General features: G+C 39.9%; 1 protein-coding gene across 1 annotated transcript in view; it reads left to right on the top strand.

Moving 5' to 3' along the window:
- The window catches only part of LOC127679244 (phospholipid-transporting ATPase ABCA3-like), a 163179-nt gene that overhangs the window by 4513 nt on the left and 137924 nt on the right, over positions 1-20742 (top strand). The window contains exons 3-4 of the mRNA XM_052174947.1: positions 962-1089; positions 5380-5521. Of these exons, the coding sequence (XP_052030907.1) occupies positions 962-1089; positions 5380-5521 (270 nt within the window). The remainder of the gene's footprint in view (positions 1-961; positions 1090-5379; positions 5522-20742) is intronic.

Below are 20742 nucleotides of genomic sequence, written 5' to 3'. Positions count from 1 at the left end.
CCATCCATGGCACACAGTTGTCTAAATAACATCTCATAGAGATTTAACTCTAATATCTAGAGGAAGTGACTCCTTGAACTATTTAAGAAATATGCTAAGCATTCTCATTTTTGGTTAAACTTTTCTAGTGGGTGTTTTGGACTATGCAGGCTGCCAAATCTGACCATTTTTGTTTTTAGCATCACAGTCAGGTGAAGATCTTTCCTTTTGAGTCTTCAAATTTCTGTATTTCATTAAGATAATTTTTAAAAATAATTCTTGAATTTATTTTGAAAATTTTCTTTTTTCCTTCTGAGACTAAAATGTCATGTGCACTAGATGCTTTACATTGATCCATGTGTCAATGAGGCTGTGTTCAACTTCTTCCAGTCTTCTTCATGATGCTGCTGAGGCTGGGCAATTTTATTGATTTCTCTATTATCATCAAACTGCTATGAAATGAGGTTTAATTTGAAGTGCTAGCCACACCCTGTCTTTGATCTCCTTTGAAACAGCTTTATATAACATCAAGAAATACAATGTAACTCTCAGATATATCATATGTATATTTTATGTATATGTAATGTAATGGATATGGCTATGGATTTCAGTATACTTGGAGTGGTACAAGTACTACAGCAATGGATTAGAGTTCACCCCCAAAGAAGCTGTGCATACTTTAGATCCCCGCTCCATTAGGGAACACTAGAATGCTTCCTGTCCCTATAGACAGTCCAGGTTGGATGTATATTGTGCTGCTGGTTCATCTAACATCACACAACCTTTCATAGTAAAACTTTATAAAATACTGAAAATATTTTATACCTGAAATATTCATTAATTACTCTCATGTCAGTATTTAAGAAAAAAGTCATAAATTTCACAATATTTGTAATAAATTTTTGTCTATATAAAGTAGTATCACCTCACAAACAGAATTACTGGATGTTTTACTTAAGCGGACAATTTTGTGTCTCTGTAGTCCGAGGTTTTTCTTCAGAAGTTGAGTTTGAGGAGTACATTCTGTTTGATTATATGTCTCAGAAAGTACTGGCTGCCATTGTTTTTGACTGCGGCTTCAAAAATAAAACTGATCCTCTGCCACTTCAGGTAAGAAAATTTTATTTAAGGTTTTCAAATAAGTAGTGTTCTTATAATAGTACCTTTAACTTCTAGGATTTTTAATGAATTAATCACTATTAGCCCAATTTTTCAAATAAAGTATCATTCCTGAAACAAACTAATGATATGTAATAAAGCAAGAATACTAATTCATTTCTGAGTGATTTAATGTCTGCATGTATTATAGATTATAAGAGAGTGTGATTTTAAGTCTTCATTATCAGGTTAGCTAGGCTTAGAATCAGCTAAGAAATCTGTGAGGGTATTTTTTTTCGAAAGGGTGAACTAAGGGTAGGTAAGAACCGCCCTCAATGTGGAGAGTAGTGTCTCATAGACTGCAGAGTCCTCCATTTCACCTTTTCTGGTTTTTTGGCTACAGTGTGAACTACTCTGCTCTGCCATGCCTTTCTTTAGCATCAGAAACTGACCCAAAATAAGTCTTTAGTCCTTGAAATTGTTTTTATCAGGTATTGAAGGTGGAATTATAAACATTTTCAGATAACATTGAAGAATTACATGGAAAATATTTCTGGTAAAATTCAAGAAATAAATAGACAAACACATTAAAATTGACTATTTCTTGGAAATTTTTATATAAAAGGGTAGATATAAAAACTCTAACTTAATTGAAGGTAGAATTAGAAACATTTGTGGTAAAATCACAGATTTACATTGAAAACATTTCTGATAAAATACAGGAAGTATATAAAAAGACATTAAAATTGAAGATTACCATGAAAAATAACGCACATAAAGTGGTAGACATAAAAAAATACTAAATTAATTAGAAGGGGAATTACAAACATTTCCTGATAAACTTGAAGACTTACATGAGAAATACTTTGTTAGTCTATATCTTTTTATTGGGGAGTTGAGTCCATTGTTGTTAAGAGATATTAGGGAATAGTGATTTTGCTTCCTGTTATTTTTGATATTATTTTTATGTTTGAGTATCTTCTTTTGGGTTTGTTGGAAGATTACTTTCTTGCTTTTTCTAGGGTGTAGTTTCCCTCCTTGTGTTGGCATTTTCCGTCAATTATCCTTTGTAGGGCTGGATTTGTGAACAGATACTGTGTAAATTTGATTTTATCATGGAATATCTTGGTTTCTCCATCTATGATGATTGAGAGTTTTGCTGGGTATAGTAGCCTGTGCTGGCATTTGTGTTCTTTTAGTGTCTGTATGAGGTCTGCCCAGGATCTTCTAGCTTTCATCGTCTCTGGTAAGAAGTCTGGTGTGATTCTGATAGGTCTGCCTTTATAAGTTACTTGCCCTTTTTCCCTTACTGATTTTAATATTATTTCTTTTTTTAGTGAATTTGGTGTTTTGATTATTATGTGCCAGGAGGACTTTCTGTTCTGGTCCAGTCTGTTTGGAGTTCTGAAGGCTTCTTGTATGTTCATGGGCATCTCTTTCTATAGGTTAGGGAAGTTTTCTTCTACAATTTTGTTGAAGATATTTACTGGGCCTTTAAGATGTAAATCCTAACTCTCCTCTATACCTATAATCCTTAGGTTTGGTTTTCTCACTGTGTCCTGGAGTTCCTGGATGTTTTAGGTTACCAGCTTTATGCATTTTGCATTTTCTTTGACTGTTGAGTCAATGTTTTCTATGGTATCTTCAGCACCTGAGGTTCTTTCTTCTAGCTCTTGTATTCTGTTGTTGATGCTTGCAACTATGACTCCTGAATTCTTTCCTAGGTTTTCTATCTCCAGAGATGTCTCACTTTGTGATTTCTTAATAAAGAAACAATAGTTTCTACTTCCACTTTTAGATCCTGGATGGTTTTGTTCAGTTCCTTCACTTGATTGTTTGTGTTTTCCTGTATTTCTTTAAGGGATTTTTGTGTTTCCTCTTTAAGGGCTTTTAACTGTTGACTGATGTTCTCCTGTATTTCTTTAAGGTAGATATTTAAGTCTTTCTTGAAGCCCTCTATCAGCATCATGAGATATGATTTTAAATCCAATTCTTGCTTTTCCGCTGTGTTGGGGTATCCAGGACTTACTGTGGTGGGAGAACTGGGTTTTTTTTTTTTAAGATTTTATTTATTATATTATATGTAAGTACACTGTAGCTGTCTTCACCAGAAGAGGGCGTCAGATCTCTTTACAGATGGTTGTGAGCCACCATATGGGTGCTGGGATTTGAACTCATGACCTTTGGAAGAACAGTCAGTGCTCTTACCCGCTGAGCCATCTCTCCAGCCCCCAGAACTGGGTTTTGATGTTGCCATATGGCCTTGGTTTCTGTTGGTAGGGTTCTTGTGTTTGCCTTTCGCCATCTGGTGCTAGTTGGTATTCTTGTCTCTGACTGGAGTTTATTCCTCCTGTGGACCTGTAAGCCTGTGTCTTCACTCCTCTGAGCTCAAAAGTAAAAGCACTGCTGGGACATCTTTCTCTCCTGGTGGGCTATGCACAGAAATCTATGGAGTCTCCTGGCTCCCTGGTACAAATGGTGGCAGGAAGACTTCCGTCCCAGCTGCTCCACTGATCTTAGGCCCTGTGTGCTCCTGGCTGGGTCCCCTCCGGAGAGAAGGGGGAGATCTTACCTCTGCACTCAGAAGTGAAAGCGCTGCTGGGAGATCACTCTTTCCTGGGGGGCTATGCACAGAAGGCTGTGGGGTCTCCCAGCTCCCTGGTGCAAATGGCTGTTTTGGATTTTTCAAGACAGGGTTTCTGTGTGTAACCCTGGCTGTCCTTGACCTCTCTATGTACACCAGGTTGGCATTGAATTCAAAGATCTTCTGGTCTCTGTTTGCTGAGATGAAAGGTGTGTGCCACCATACCCATTAGCAGATATTTGACAGGTCTTTTTCGATTTCTCCTCTCAGGCTTACTGAATACCGAAAAAGGGCTCATAGATGAGTCTAGTGTCCAGTACTTTCTATAATATAAAACATGCCCCCCTTGCCTGATGCAAGTTGTCTATACTTTGTACACCTATGCCTTCTTCATAAAATTTAGTAATTAGAAACATTGATATGTCCTTAAACTCTGGTGGGTATATACCAAGGAAAATTCTTTAAGCAATAAAAAAAGAAAAGCATTATATAGTAACAGAAATGCATAAACTGTTTAAATACATTTCCAGCCTTTTACTCTAAGGTAGTTTTTGTCTTTGACATTGAGGTGTGTTTCCTGTATGCAGCAAAATGTAGGGTCCTGTTTACGTAACCAGTCTGTTAGTCTATGTCTTTTTATTGGGGAATTGAGTCCATTGATGTTAAGAGATAACAAGGAGTAGTGGTTATTGCTTCCTATCATTTTTGATTATAATTTTATATGTGTACCCCATTTTTAATAGCGTTATTTGGTTCCCTGGGGTCTAACTTCTTGAGTTCTTTGTATATATTGGATATTAGCCCTCTATCAGATGTAGGGTTGGTAAATATCCTTTCCCAATTTGATGGTTGCCATTTTGTCCTTTCAACAGCGTCCTTTGCCTTACAGAAACTTTGTAATTTTATGAGGTCCCATTTGTAAATTCTTGATCTTAGAGCATAAGCTATTGGTGATCTGTTCAAGAACTTTTCCCCCGTGCCCATGTCCTCTAGGGTCTTCCACAGTTTCTTTTCTATTAGTTTCAGTGTGTCTGGTTTTACATGGAGGTCCTTGATCCGCTAGTGAAGTTTAGTACATGGAGATAAGAATGGATCAATTCGCATTCTTCTGCATTCTGACCTCCAATTGAACCAGCACCATTTGTTGAAAAGACTATCTTTTTTCCACTGGATGTTTTTGGCTCCTTTGTCAAAGATCAAGTGACCATAGGTGTGTGGGTTCATTTCTGGATCTTCAATTCTATTCCATTGGTCCACTTGTCTGTCACTGTGCCAATACCATGCAGTTTTTAATACTATTGCTCTGTAGTATTGCTTGAAGTCAGGGATACTGATTCCCCCAGAATTTCTTTTGTTGTTGAGAATAGTTTTAGCTATCCTGGGTTTTTTGTTATTCCAGATGAATTTGAGAATTGCTTTTTCTAACTCTGTGAAGAACTGAGTTGGAATTTTGATGGGGATTGCATTGAATCTGTAGATTGCTTTTGGCAAGATGGCCATTTTAACTATATTAATCCTGCCAATCCACGAGCATGGCAGATTTTTCCATTTTCTGAGGTCTTCTTCGATTTCCTTCTTCAGAGACCTGAAGTTCTTGTCATATAGATCTTTCACTTGTTTGGTTAGAGTCACACCAAAATATTTATATTGTTTGTGGCTATTGTGAAGGGTGTCATTTCCCTAACTTCTTTCTCATGACTTTTTATTAATACTTTCAGGTAAAATATCACTTGCGTTTTGTTGGTGCACAGAGGACCATCTGGTGGCCAGACAAGATAGGCTGGAAAACGAGACTTCTTTTTCCTAATCATCCATCTATACAGCCTAGGAATCCAAATTTTCTTGATGGAGGAAGTCCTGGTAAGCAGATCTTCAGCCTGCATAATTTATTAAAATGGTCATAAGCTAGTAATGTTATGCCCAGATTGCGAGACTCCCAAAGAGACCACCAGGAACCCCAACTCCGATGCAAGCACAGGAGAGTCTTATTCAGGCTCAAGCCTGCCCTTCAAAAACCTTCCTTTTGCAACAGGATAGGAGAATGGCCAGAGGTCTGAGGAATGGGGTTTATAAAGGAAAAATCTGCAAGTGGGGATTTCTAAGCCTTGGCATTATATGATTCGGTAAGAGGTAAAAGAATGTTGGCCTTTAATTTAATTGGTTCACATAATCTGGTCAAACCACAAGGAGGGCCACACATCTAAAGGAGGAGCATCTTGACTTATGTTTCATTAGCCACCCTGTTCCTAGCCACAGCCGTTAGGTCTATTTTGCAATTGCCAAGAATATCTAATTTTTTTTTCTCAGAACTCAAGGGTGGGGACCAAGTCACTCTAAGGACAAGTTAGTTTAAAATGGAATCTAAAAAACAAAATGTAGCTTGTTCTGCTACTTTAATCCCTTCAGTAAATGTATAAACATACACTTACATTTAAACATATGTATTCATTTAACAAATGAGAAATGTTTATTCTTTATGGTTATTAAAATTTATAACAGTCTTTTCAGTCTTTACTCTTGATAAACATATATCATATTGTATCCACCTTCAGTTCTCAGTATAAATATATTTTAAAATTTTTTGTATAATTTAATTATTTTATTTATTTATATCCCAAATGTTGCCCCTTTCCAAGTCTCCCCTAGCAGAGTTCTTCCCATTTTTACTTTTATTAAAAAATATTCACTATATGTGTGTATGACTGGGACCCAGTATGATATTTCAATACACACCTACAATGTGCTACATCAATTCTTGCTTCTTGTCTATCATCAATAATCATAGTTCAATATTTGGATTAAATTTATTTAATTAAACTGATAGTACACAGTACTTGTTTATCTATGTGTGTGTGTAATTTAACTTAACATCCTCCTGTTATATTCATGTTGCTGCAAAGGACATGGTTTTTAAATAATCATTGCATGATGGTTATTGACAACCATACTGATGAAGACAATTAAAAGTTTTGAATTCTTTTTATTAATGGCCAGAATAAGAGGAAGCTCCTGCCTCTGAAAAGTCTGGTAGTTCCCACACTGGATACAACCCTTTTTAAGACAAAGCTATAATTACATCCGTGTTTAAGAAGGGTTACTTTAGTGAGGAATTTAGGGGAAACTAGTAACATCTGATTGCTGTTTAAGTCTCTGTAGTATTTTCCAGACACAGCATAATATGTTTGGACCATGGTCAAGGTCATGGACAGTCTCTGAAGCCCTGCCAAGGCAGAGAAGGCTGTTGGGGCGGGCTGGGGTGGGGGGTGGAAGTGACTTGACAGACAGAAAGTTGGGATGGGAATTTGTTACTTTCTTCATTTCAGTTTAATACCTCTTTATTGCTTAAATAATACTGCTGCTCTCTCCATTCATCTACTGGTAAGTACCTACGTAGAGTCCATATCTCAGCTGCTATGAAGACTACCACAATAAACCTGAGTATGTGTCTATATCCTTGATAAGCTGATTTGTTTCTTTTGAATACATATATAGAAGCTGAATAGATTGGTTTTGGTTTAAAGTCTATTTTGTTAGATATTAAAATGGCTACACTAGCTTGCTCCTTAGATCCACTTTCTTGGAATCTTTTCCAAGCTTTTACCCTGAAATAATCCTTGATGTTGAGGTATATTTCTTGGATGCAGAAAAGGATGGATTGTGTTTTTGCATCTATTCTGTTGGTCTGTGTCTTTTTATTAGGAAATTGAGAACATTGATATTGAGAATAGGAATTCAGGGGACTCAAGCTAGCCTGAGCATGGCAGTCATGGTTCTGTGCTGGGAGCTGCCCAGCATGGAGAGGGTGGTGGCTGGGCACAGCATAGGACTCTGGTGATGGCTTTAAAGTCTGAAGGTCTCAGGATGTTCTAGTACTCTAATCTGTACTGAAATGCTGATGACAACTTCTAAAAAGTCCTAAAAACTTTTCTTGCTCTTTCTGAGGGTAAAAGGCTGTTGGCTTAAATGATTGACTCCTGTAGCCTAATAGCAGGCTGTGGGGTTGGGGGGGAGGACAGGGAGGGATTAAGTAATGTGGCCTTTGTTCTAATTCAGCAGGAACTGTGCAACTCTAACTTTTGGCCTGCTAGTCAGAGGTCACAGGAAGAAAAGGAGACACTTAGAAAAGTGATTGTAGCGTTTATTACTAAGTTGTAAAAAGTTTCCTATGAAAGCCATCTAAGGGAAAAAGCAGAAATATCCAGAGAGGGGAAAGGGAAAAATTCTTCTAAGTGGGGAAAGGGAAAAAAATTCTTCTCTAAGCAGAAAAAGGCAAAAAATTCTTCTCTCTCTTCTTTCTCATCTCTTTGTCCTCAGCACTATACATCATTCAGAATACGTGATCACATGTTAAAAAGTTCATCACAAGTTCACTCAAAAATATCAAATCATAAATTGAAGTAGAAGTTTACAACAGAGAATGTTTATATGCATATCCATTATGAGTAGTTATCTGGCTACATATCTATCACCTGTCACAGCTCCACAGATGACTGAAGGTTTAAAACCATAAGTAACTTATTAGTGAAGTTTTGTATAGATAAACTCAGTCAATAGTTTATCTTCTGTCTTAGCACCTATAATAAATCATTAGTTCCCATTTTATGACCTTTGGTTAATTGTTTTACTGCCTCTTGAAATGTGCTCTGAGTAGAAGAAAGTCTGGTTAAGGTCTAAGAGCAATTAACTGGTGAAACTTAGGAGACTGGCAGAGTTCTTGTTGCAGTTTTGACTCTCAGAAAAGGACCTAATAGCAGTCCCACCATAAAAGAGCTTAATAATCACACATATAACTTTAGGAATTCTTATAGGCTCATCATTAAAACCTAAGAAGTCATCTATTTGTCTATATAGCATCACTACAAGACAGTACATCTTCATAGATCTGCAGAAATCTTCTCCAAAGGGGTGGGTTAATACCTAGTGATTGTTATGTATGTTCAATAATAATAGGAAAAGCTTATCAATAGCAAGAATCTTTCCTAAAATGAATTCTCCTATGGCCTTGCCATAAGAGCAAATCTGTCAGAGATTCTTTTATAATCTGCAACAGACCATCTCAGGAAGATTAGTATTCAGCTTGAGCTGTCATGGCTCCTGACAGTTCTGGCAGGCCTTGGCCTTCTCTCTCATTTCCTCTACCTTGCTGAAAACTATTAGATTACATCCATGAAGACAACCCCCAAGGTCTATTTCCTTATTTGGCCACTTCTCCTCCTGAGGCTGACAACTATGGTCCAGCTATCTAAGTATTGAAATCTAGCAGCAAAAGCTCTGTTTAGCTCACCTAATTAACTTGCCCACTTAAAACTAAACACCTCATCCTAACATGGTGTTACCCTTTTACCTTTATTTTTATTAGATATTTTCTTTTTTACATTTCAGATGTTATCCCCTTTCCTAGTTTCCCTTCAGAAACCCCCCTAACCGATCCCCCACTCTCCTTGCTCATCAACCGAACCCACTCCCGCTTTCCTGTCCTAGCATTCCCCTATACTGTGGCATCCAGATTTCTCAAGACCAAGGGCCTCTCCTCCCTTTGATGTCCAACAAGGGTATCCTCTGCTACATACGCAGCTGTAGCCATGGGTCCCTCCCTGTGTACTCTTTGGTTGGTGGTTTAGTCCCTGGGAGTTCTGGGGGTACTGGTTGTTTCATATTGTTGTTCCTCCTATGGGGCTGCAAACCCCTTCAGCTCCTTGGGTCTTTTCTCTAGTTCCTCCACTGGAGACCCTATGTTCCATTTAATGGTTGACTAAGAGTGTCCCCCTCTGTATTTGTCAGGCACTGGCAGAGCCTCTCAGGATACAGCTATATCAGGCTCCTGTCAGCAAGCATTTGTTGGCATCCACAATAGTGTCTGGGTTTGGTAACTGTATATGGGATAGATCCCTAGGTGGGGCAGACTTTGTCTCTGTATCTCCTCCTGTGAGTATTTTGTTTCCCCCTTCTAAGAAGGACTAGGGTGTCCATACTTTGGTCTTCCTTCTTCTTGAGCTCTGTTTGCTCTGTGAATTGTATCTTGGGTATTCTGAGCTTCTGGGCTAATTTTATCATTTATCAGCGAGTACATACCATGTGTATTCTTTTGTGATTGGGTTATCTCACTCAGGATGATATTTTCTAGTTCCATCCATTTGCCTAAGAATTTCATGAATTCATTCTTTTTAATATTTACTCATTGTATAAATGTACCACATTTTCTGTATCCATTCCTCTGTTGAGGGACATCTGGGTTCTTTCCAGTTTCTGGCTATTATAAATAAGGCTGCTATGAACATAGTGGAGAATGTGTCCTTATTATATGTTGGAACATCTTCTGGGTATATGCCCAGGAGTGGTATAGCAGGGTTCTCTGGTAGTACTGTGTCTAATTTTCTGAGGAACCACCAAACTGATTTCCATAGTGGTGCATTTTCAGCAATCCCACCAGCAGTGGGAGTGTTCCTCTTTCTCCACATCCTTGTCAGCACCTACTATCACCTGAGTTTTTGATCTTAGCCATTCTGACTAGTGTGAGGTGAAATCTCAGGGTTGTTTTGATTTGCATTTCCCTGATGACTAAGGATGTTGAACATTTGTTTAGGTGCTTCTCAGCCATTTAGTATTCTTCAGTCGAGCACCCTTTTGCCTTTATAAATCACCATTTGCTATGGTCTATATCTATGTCTTCTCTGTCTAGAGGCAGTCCTTTGTCCCATCTCCACTCTTGCCAGACAAGTCCATTTTATCCCTCTTCCTTGCTCCTTTTCATCCCCCGTGTCTTACCCTTCTCCCTCTTCCTCTTTTTTCTGTCTTTGTTTTTCATTCCCTCTGTTCCTCTGTGGTAAATAAATCTCTTTTATGGTGAAAACTTGTTTTGGGGGTGTCTTGTGCCTAAAGTTAGACCCCAGAAAACCAAATAACCCTTTTAAAAATGGGGTACAGAGTTAAACAAAGAATTCTCACCTGAAGAATTTCGGATGGCGGAGAAACATCTTTAAAAATGCTCAACTTCATTAGTCATCAGGGAAATGCAAATCAAAACAACCCTGAGATTTTGCTTTACACCAGTCAGAATGGCTAAAATTAAAAACTCAGGAGACATCAGGTGTTGGCGAGGATGTGGAGAAAGAGGAACACTCCTCCACTGCTGGTGGGGTTGCAAATTGGTACAACCACTCTGGAAATCAGTCTGGCAGTTCCTCAGAAAACTGGGCACCTCACTTCCAAAAGATCCTGCTATACCACTCCTGGGCATATACCCAGATGATTCCCCAGCATGTAATAAGGATACATGCTCTACTATGTTCATAGCAGCCCTATTTATAATAGCCAGAAGCTAGAGAGAACACAGGTATCCCTCAACAGAAGAATAGATGCAAAAAATGTGGTATATCTACACAATGGAGTACTACTCAGCCATTAGAAACAATGAATTCATGAAATTCTTAGGCAAATGGATGGAGCTGGAGAACATCATACTAAGTGAGGTAACCCAGTCTCAAAAGATCAATCATGGTATGCACTCACTAATAAGTGGATATTAGCCTGAAAAACTGGAATACCCAAAACATAATCCATACATCAAATGAGGTACAAGAAGAAGGGAAGAGTGGCCCCTGGTTCTAGAAAGACTCAGTGTAGCAGTATAAGGCAAAACCAGAACAGGTAAGTGGGAAAGGGTGGGTGGGAGAACAGGGGGAAGGAAGGGGGCTTATGTGACTTTCGGGGAGTGGGAGGGCCAGAAAAGGGGAAATCATTTTGAAATGTAAATAAAAAATACATCGAATAAAAAAAATGCATGAAAAAAAACTACATGGTATTGGCACAGGGACAGGCAAGTGGACCAATGGAATAGAATTGAAGACCCAGAAATGAATCCACACACCTATGGTCACTTGATCTTTGACAACAGAGCGGAAAACATCCGGTGGAAAAAAGATAGCCTTTTCAACAAATGGTGCTGGCTCAACTGGAGGTCAGCATGCAGGAGAAAGCAAATTGATCCATTCTTATCTCCTTGTACTAAGCTCAACTCCAAGTGGATCAAGGACCTCCACATAAAACCAGACACACTGAAACTAATAGAAAAGAAACTGGGGAAAACCCTTGAGGACATAGGCACAGGGGAAAAGTTCCTGAACAGAACACCAATAGCTTATGCTCTAAGATCAAGAATTGACAAATGGGATCTCATAAAATTACAAAGTTTCCATAAGGCAAAGGATAGTCAAAAGGACAAAACGGCAACCAACAAATTGGGAAACGATCTTCACCAACCCTACATTCGATAGAGGGCTAATATCCAATATATACAAAGAACTCAAGAAGTTAGACCCCAGGGAACCAAATAACCCTATTTAAAAAATGGGGTACAGATCTAAACAAAGAATTTTCGCCTGAAGAAATTCGGATGGCTGAGAAACACCTTAAGAAATGATCAACAAAACATCTTAAAAAATGCTCAACTTCACTAGTCATCAGGGAAATGCAAATCAAAACAACCCTGAGATTTCACCTTACACCAATCAGAATGGCTAAGATTAAAAAATCAGGAGACAGCAGGTGTTGGCGAGGATGTGGAGAAAGAGGAACACTCCTCCACTGCTGGTGGAGTTGCAAATTAGTACAACCACTCTGGAAATCAGTCTGGCAGTCCCTCAGAAAACTGGGCATGTCACTTCCGAAAGATCCTGCTATACCACTCCTGGGCATATACCCAGAGGATTCCCCACCATGTAATAAGGATACATGTTCCACTATGTTCATAGCAGCCCTATTTATAATAGCCAGAAGCTGGAAAGAACACAGGTATCCCTCAACAGAAGAATGGATGCAAAAAAAAATGTGGTATATCTACACAATGGAGTACTATTCAGCTGTTAGAAACAATGAATTCATGAAATTCTTAGGCAAATGGATGGAGCTGGAGAACATCATACTAAGTGAGGTAACCCAGTCTCAAAAGATCAATCATGGTATGCACTCACTAATAAGTGGATATTAGCCTGGAAAACTGGAATATGCAAAATATAATCCACATTTCAAATGAGGTACAAGAAGAACGGAGGAGTGGCCCCTAGTTCTGGAAAGACCCAGTGTAGCAGTTTAAGACAAAACCAGAACAGGGAAGTGGGAAAGGATAGGTGGGAGAACAGAGGGAGGGAAGGGGGCTTATGTGACTTTCGGGGAGTGGGGAACCAGAAAAGGGGAAATCATTTGAAATGTAAATAAGAAATATATCGAATAAAATTTAAAAAAAAAAAAAGAAATGTTCAACATCATTAGCCATTAGGGAAATGAGATCAAAACAACCCTGAGATTTCACCTCACACCGGTCAGAATGGTGAAGATTAAAAACTCAGGAGACTGGAGGTGTTGGTGAAGATATGAAGGAAGAGGAATACGCCTCCACTGCTGGTGGGAATGCAAAATAGTACAACCACTCTGGAAATCAGTTTGGCAGTTCCTCAGAAAACTAGATATGACACTTCCGGAGGACCCTGCTATACCCAGAGGTTTCCCCAGCATGTAATAAGGATGCGTGCTCCGCTATGTTCATAGCAGCCCTGTTTATTTTTTTTTAATATTTTTATTTTCTATATTCTTTGTTTACATTCCAAATGATTTCCCCTTTCCCGGATCCCCCCTCCCCATATGTCCCATAAACCTTCTTCTCTCCATTCCTTCTCCAATCACCTCCCTCCTTTTTCTCTGTCCTTATGAGCAATGAGCAGCCATGTTTATAACAGCCAGAAAGTGGAAAGAACCCAGGAAAGCTTTTAGGATATAAACAAAGAGTATAGAAAATAAATTTAAAAAAGAAATGTTTCTTGTATGATTTTGATGAAAATATCTGGACCTTTGAACTGGGATTCTTCTCCTTTCTCTAAGCCTATTATTCTTTTTTTTTTTTTTCACAGTTAATTTCTTTTTTTTTTTATTCGATATAATTTATTTACATTTCAAATGATTTCCCCTTTTCTAGCCCCCCCCCACTCCCCGAAAGTCCCGTAAGCCCCCTTCTCTTCCCCTGTCCTCCCTCCCACCCCTTCCCAGTTCCCCGTTCTGGTTTTGCCAAATACTGTTTCACTGAGTCTTTCCAGAACCAGGGACCACTCCTGCTTTCTTCTTGTATCTCATTTGATGTGTGGATTATGTTTTGGGTATTCCAGTTTTCTAGATTAATAACCACTTATTAGTGAGTGCATACCATGATTCACCTTTTGAGTCTGGGTTACCTCACTTAGTATGATGTTCTCTAGCTCCATCCATTTGCCTAAGAATTTCATGAATTCATTGTTTCTAATGGCTGAATAGTACTCCATTGTGTAGATATACCACATTTTTTGTATCCACTCTTCTGTTGAGGGATACCTGGGTTCTTTCCAGCATCTGGCAATTATAAATAGGGCTGCTATGAACATAGTAGAGCATGTATCCTTATTACATGGTGGGGAATCCTCTGGGTATATGCCCAGGAGTGGTATAGCAGGATCTTCTGGAAGTGAGGTGCCCAGTTTTCGGAGGAACCGCCAGACTGCTTTCCAGAGTGGTTGTACCAATTTGCAACCCCACCAGCAGTGGAGGAGTGTTCCTCTTTCTCCGCACCCTCTCCAACACCTGCTGTCTCCTGAATTTTTAATCTTAGCCATTCTGACTGGTGTAAGATGAAATCTTAGGGTTGTTTTGATTTGCATTTCCCTAATGACTAATGAAGTTGAGCATTTTTTAAGATGCTTCTCCACCATCCGAAGTTCTTCAGGTGAGAATTCTTTGTTTAACTCTGTACCCCATTTTTTAATAGGGTTGTTCGGTTTTCTGGAGTCTAACTTCTTGAGTTCTTTATATATATTGGATATTAGCCCTCTATCTGATGTAGGATTGGTGAAGATCTTTTCCCAATTTGTTGGTTGCCGATCTGTCCTCTTGATGGTGTCCTTTGCCTTACAGAAACTCTGTAACCTTATGAGGTCCCATTTGTCAATTCTTGCTCTTAGAGCATACGCTATTGGTGTTCTGTTCAGAAACTTTCTCCCTGTACCGATGTCCTCAAGGGTCTTCCCCAGTTTCTTTTCTATTAGCTTCAGAGTGTCTGGCTTTATGTGGAGGTCCTTGATCCATTTGGATTTGAGCTTAGTACAAGGAGACAAGGATGGATCAATTTGCATTCTTCTGCATGCTGACCTCCAGTTGAACCAGCACCATTTGTTGAAAAGGCTATCTTTTTTCCATTGGATGTTTTCAGCCTCTTTGTCGAGGATCAAGTGGCCATAGGTGTGTGGGTTCATTTCTGGATCTTCAATCCTGTTCCATTGATCCTCCTGCCTGTCACTGTACCAATACCATGCAGTTTTTAACACTATTGCTCTGTAGTATTGCTTGAGGTCAGGGATACTGATTCCCCCAGATTTTCTTTTGTTGCTGAGAATAGTTTTAGCTATCCTGGGTTTTTTGTTGTTCCAGATGAATTTGATAATTGCTCTTTCTAACTCTGTGAAGAATTGAGTTGGGATTTTGATGGGTATTGCATTGAATCTGTATAGTGCTTTAGGCAAAATGGCCATTTTAACTATATTGATTCTACCGATCCATGAGCATGGGAGGTTTTCCCATTTTTTGAGGTCTTCTTCCATTTCCTTCTTCAGAGTCTTGAAGTTCTTGTCATACAGATCTTTCGCATGTTTGGTAAGAGTCACCCCAAGATACTTTATACTGTTTGTGGCTATTGTGAAGGGGGTCATTTCCCTAATTTCTTTCTCAGCCTGCTTATCCTTTGAGTATAGGAAGGCCACTGATTTGCTTGAGTTGATTTTGTAACCTGCCACTTTGCTGAAGTTGTTTATCAGCTGTAGGAGCTCTCTAGTGGAGTTCTTTGGGTCACTTAGGTAGACGATCATGTCGTCTGCAAATAATGATAGTTTGACTTCCTCCTTTCCAATTTGTATCCCTTTGACTTCCTTATGTTGTCGAATTGCCCGAGCTAGTACCTCAAGTACAATATTGAAAAGATAAGGAGAAAGGGGGCAGCCTTGTCTGGTCCCTGATTTCAGTGGGATTGCTTCAAGTTTCTCTCCGTTTAGTTTGATGCTGGCTACCGGTTTGCTGTATATAGCTTTTACTATGTTTAGGTATGGGCCTTCAATTCCTGTTCTCTCCAAGACTTTAAGCATGAAAGGATGCTGAATTTTGTCAAATGCTTTTTCAGCATCCAATGAAATGACCATGTGGTTTTGTTCTTTGAGTTTGTTTATGTAGTGGATTGTATTGATGGATTTCCGTATATTGAACCAACCCTGCATTCCCGGGATAAAGCCTACTTGATCATGGTGGATGATCGTTTTGATGTGTTCTTGGATTCGGTTGGCAAGAATTTTATTGAGTATTTTTGCATCGATGTTCATAAGGGAAATTGGTCTGAAGTTCTCTTTCTTTGTTGGATCTTTGTGTGGCTTTGGTATCAGCGTAATTGTGGCTTCGTAGAAGGAATTGGGTAGTGTTCCTTCTGTTTCTATTTTGTGGAATAGTTTGAAGAGTATTGGTGTTAACTCTTCTTTGAAGGTCTGGTAGAATTCTGCACTGAAACCATCTGGTCCTGTGCTTTTTTTGGTTGGAAGACTTTCTATGACTCCTTCTATTTCTTTAGGCTTTATGGGACTGTTTAGATGGTCTAGTTGGTCCTGATTTAATTTTGGTATTTGGTATCTGTCAAGGAAATTGTCCATTTCCTCCAGATTCTCCAGTTGTGTTGAGTACAGGCTCTTGTAGTAGGATCTGATGATTTTTTGGATTTCCTCAGTTTCCGTTGTTATATCTCCCTTTTCATTTCTAAGTTTGTTAATTTGGATACTTTCTCTGTGCCCTTTTGTCAGTCTGGCTAAGGGTTTATCTATCTTGTTGATTTTCTCAAAGAACCAGCTCCTGGCTTTGTTGATTTTTTGTATGGTTCTCTTTGTTTCTACTTGATTGATTTCGGCCCTGAGTTTGATGATTTCCTGCCTTCTACTCCTCCTGGGTGAAATAGCTTCTTTTTGTTCTAGGGCTTTCAGGTGTGTCATTAAGTTGGTAATGTATGCTCTCTCCATTTTCTTTTTGGAGGCACTCAGGGCTATGAGTTTTCCTCTTAGCACTGCTTTCATTGTGTCCCATAGATTTGGGTATGTTGTGTTTTCATTTTCATTGTGTTCTAAAAAGTCTTTAATTTCTTTCTTTATTTCTTCCTTGACCAAGGTGTCATTGAGTAGAGTATTGTTCAATTTCCACATGTATGTGGGTTTTCTGTTGTTTCTGTTGCTATTGAAGACCACTTTTATTCCATAGTGATCAGATAGGAGGCATGGGATTAGTTCTATCTTCTTATATTTGTTGAGGTCTGTCTTGTGACCAATTATATGGTCGATTTTGGAGAAGGTACCATGAGGTGCTGAAAAAAAGGTATATTCTTTTGTTTTAGGATAGAATGTTCTATATATATCAGTTAAATCTAATTGGTCCAAAGCTTCAATTAGTTTCATTGTGTCCTTGTTTAGTTTCTGTTTTCCTGATCGGTCCATTGAGGAAAGTGCAGTGTTGAAGTCACCCACAATTATTGTGTTAGGTGCAATGTGTGCTTTGAATTTTAATAAAGTTTCTTTTATGAAAGAGGGTGCCCTTGCATTTGGAGCATAGATGTTCAGGATTGAGAGTTCTTCTTGTTGTATTTTTCCTTTGACCAGCAAGAAGTGTCCCTCAGAGTCTCTTTTGATGACTTTGGGTTGAAAGTCAATTTTATCTGATATTAAAATGGCTACTCCAGCTTGTTTCCTGAGACCATTTGCTTGTAAAATTGTCTTCCAGCCTTTTACTCTAAGGTAGTGTTTGTCTTTGACCCTGAGGTGTGTTTCCTGTAAGCAGCAAAATGTAGGGTCCTGTTTACGTATCCAGTCAGTTAGTCTGTGTCTTTTTATTGGGGCATTGAGTCCATTGATGTTAAGAGATATTAAGGAATAGTGATTGTTACTTCCTATCATTTTTGACGTTATTTTTTAAATTTGATTGCTTAACTTCTTTTGGGTTTGATGAAAGGTTACTATCTTGCTTTTTTCAGGGTGAAGTTTCCCTCCTTGTATTGGTGTTGTCCTCCTATTATCCTTTTTAGGGCTGGGTTTGTGGATAGATATTGGGTGAACTTGGTTTTGTCGTGAAATATCTTAGTTTCTCCATCTATGGTGATTGAGAGTTTTGCTGGATATAGTAGTTTTGGTTGGCATTTGTGTTCTCTTAGAGTCTGCATGAGATCTGCCCAGGACCTTCTAGCCTTCATAGTCTCAGGTGAAAAGTCTGCTGTGATTCTGATAGGTCTTCCTTTATATGTTACTTGGCCTTTTTCTCTTACTGCCTTTAATATTCTTTCTTTGTTTAGAACATTTGGTGTTTTGATTATTATGTGACAGGAAGTATTTCTGTTCTGGTCCAGTCTGTTTGGAGTTCTGTAGGCTTCTTGTATATTCATGGGCATCTCTCTCTTTAGGTTAGGGAACTTTTCTTCCATAATTTTATTGAAGATATTTGCTGGCCCTTTAAGTTGTAAATCTTCACTCTCATCTATGCCTATAATCCTTAGGTTTGGTCTTCTCATTGTGTCCTGGATTTCCTGGATATTTTGGGTTACAAGCTTTTTGCATTTTGCATTTTCTTTAACTGTTGAGTCCATGGTTTCTATGGAATCTTCAGCATCTGAGATTCTTTCTTCTATTTCTTGTATTCTGTTGTTGATATTTGCATCTCTGTCCCCTGATTTCTTCCCAAGGCTTTCTATCTCCAAAGTTGTCTCCTTTTGAGTTTTCTTAGTTGTTTCTACTTCTGTTTTTAGATCCTGGATGGTTTTGCTTAGCTCCTTCACTTGCTTGTTTGTGCTTTCCTGTAATTCTTTAAGAGATTTTTGTGTTTTTTCTTTCATGACCTCAGCCTGTTGACCAAAGTTCTCCTGTATTTCTTTAAGAGATTTTTGTGTTTCGTCTTTCATGACCTCAGCCTGTTGACCAAAGTTCTCCTGTATTTCTTTAAGTGTTTTTTGCATTTCCTCCTTGTTGGCTTTTGTATTCTCCTGGATTTCTTTCAATGATTTTTGTGTTTCCCTTGCAAGGGCTTCTAACTTTTGATCCATTTTCTCCTGAATGTCCTTCATGTGTTCCTGTACCAGCATCATGACCAGTGATTTTAAATCCAAATCTTGTTTTACTGGTGTGATGGGGTATCCAGGACTTGCTGGTAGAGGAGAATTTGGTTCAGATGTTGCCATATTGCCTTGATTTCTGTTAGTGACGTTCCTGCGTTTGCCTTTTGCCATCTAGCTCTCACTGGTGTTACTTGGTCTTGTCAGTGCTGGACTCACCAGTGCAAGCTGCCCCTTCCCCGTTGGCCTCTGGTGTACAGCTTACACTCTGCACTGCCTGTAGACAGGGTGCTGTTGTCCAGGCTGTTCAGATCCCGAAGCAGGCACCTGAAGGCTCCCGCTGGGGCCCGCAGGATTTATTGGAGCACACCGACTTCTCCCAGCTGGCCGCCCGGAAGCCCCCACTAGCCTCTTGAGGGACCTGGAGATGTGGTGGCCACCCAGGCTGATCTGAAGCAGAGAGAGTTGAGCTGGGGGCTTCTGCCTGAGGCCTTGCCCCAGATTGTGTCTGTGGACCAGGTGGAACCCGTGTGCACCCCCAGGGAGCTCCGAAGGTGAATGTTGCTGTGACCTCCCCTGTGCTCCGCTCACTCCGTTGGGCAGCCGATTTCCCCAACCGGGCTGGCGCACACTAGGTTAGCCTTGTAGCCCGGGCCCTGAGTCCAGGCAAACGCCTGGGAGGCCAAGGTCCGAGCAAAGTTCCCCTAGGGCTATGACTGTTATTTGGGTCCGCCAGGTGACCCGGATGGCGGGCGTGCGCGTCCGCGCTCCCCGAAAGCACCAGGAGAGTCTGTTGTGCTAATAACCTCCTGGGCGGGTTGACACACAGATGGCCCACCAAGCCGCCCAGTTCTTGGGGTCAGTCCTGTGCCTTTTGGGGCCTAGACCCCCGTTTTGTTAGCCTCAGGCTATGCTTGTTAGCAGTCTCTGCCCTCTCGAGCACTCTGGCTCCTGTAGGCAAAATGGCGGCGCGTGCGCCGGCCGGGGCAAAAAAAACTCCTGGCTGGGTTGGCTCCCCGATGGCCACTCGAACAGCCCAGGGCCTGGGTGCAGGCCAACGCCCGTCTGGCTCAGACCCCTGCGGTGTTGGGCCTAGGATTATGTTTGTGTACCTCAGTCTGACCGATCTCTGGAGCCCGGGATCAAGATGGAGGTGAGTCTCTCCTGACTGGCGGGAAGCCGAGTTCTGAAGTGGCTTCCGTGCAGCGAAAGGCTCCGCAGAACCGCAGTTGCTTGCCGCCCGGCTGGTCAGCGAAGGTCAGTGGTCGTGGGCGCAGGGCCTAACTGGACCCTGTGTCGCCTTGGTTCCACCGCTGATGGCCCTTCAGCTGGAGCAGCCACTGCTACCGCCGCCGCCGCCGCCGCCCAAGCCTATTATTCTTATGCTTGGTCTTTTCATAGTGTCCCAGATTTCCTAGATATTTTATATCATGAATGTTTTAGATTTAACATTTCTTTGACTGATGTAACCATTTCTTCTATTGTATATTCGACTCTTGAGATTGTCTCTTCCATTTACTCTAATCTCTTGGTGAATCTTGTATCTGTAGTTTCTGTTTAAATTTCTAAATATTTCTTTTCCAAATTCCTTCAGCTTTTGTTTTCTTCATTACTTCTATTTCAATGTTTAGGTCTTGAAGTGTTTTATTTGTTTTTCAACTTTTTTCCTTGGCTTTCTTTAAGGGATTTATTCATTTCCTCCAGTTTGTCTTTTCCTGGATTTTTAGAAAGTGATTTATTCATTTCCTCTTTAAGGACATGTACCATCTTCATACTGTTGGTTTTAAGGTCTTTTTCTTGTTCCTCAGCTGTGTTGTATTCAGAGTCTGCTGTGGTAGGATAGCTGGGCTCTAGTAGAGATATATGATCCTGGCTGTTGTTGATTGTGTCTTTACTCTGGCATCTACACATCTGGATTTAGAGTGAGTGTAGGCAGGGGTTAGAGGTT

This window comes from Apodemus sylvaticus, chromosome 1 (genome assembly GCF_947179515.1).
Source record: "Apodemus sylvaticus chromosome 1, mApoSyl1.1, whole genome shotgun sequence".
NCBI lineage: Eukaryota > Metazoa > Chordata > Mammalia > Rodentia > Muridae > Apodemus > Apodemus sylvaticus.
The sequence above is the reverse complement of the archived record's forward strand: the minus strand, read 5'-3'. Positions and strand labels throughout refer to the sequence as shown.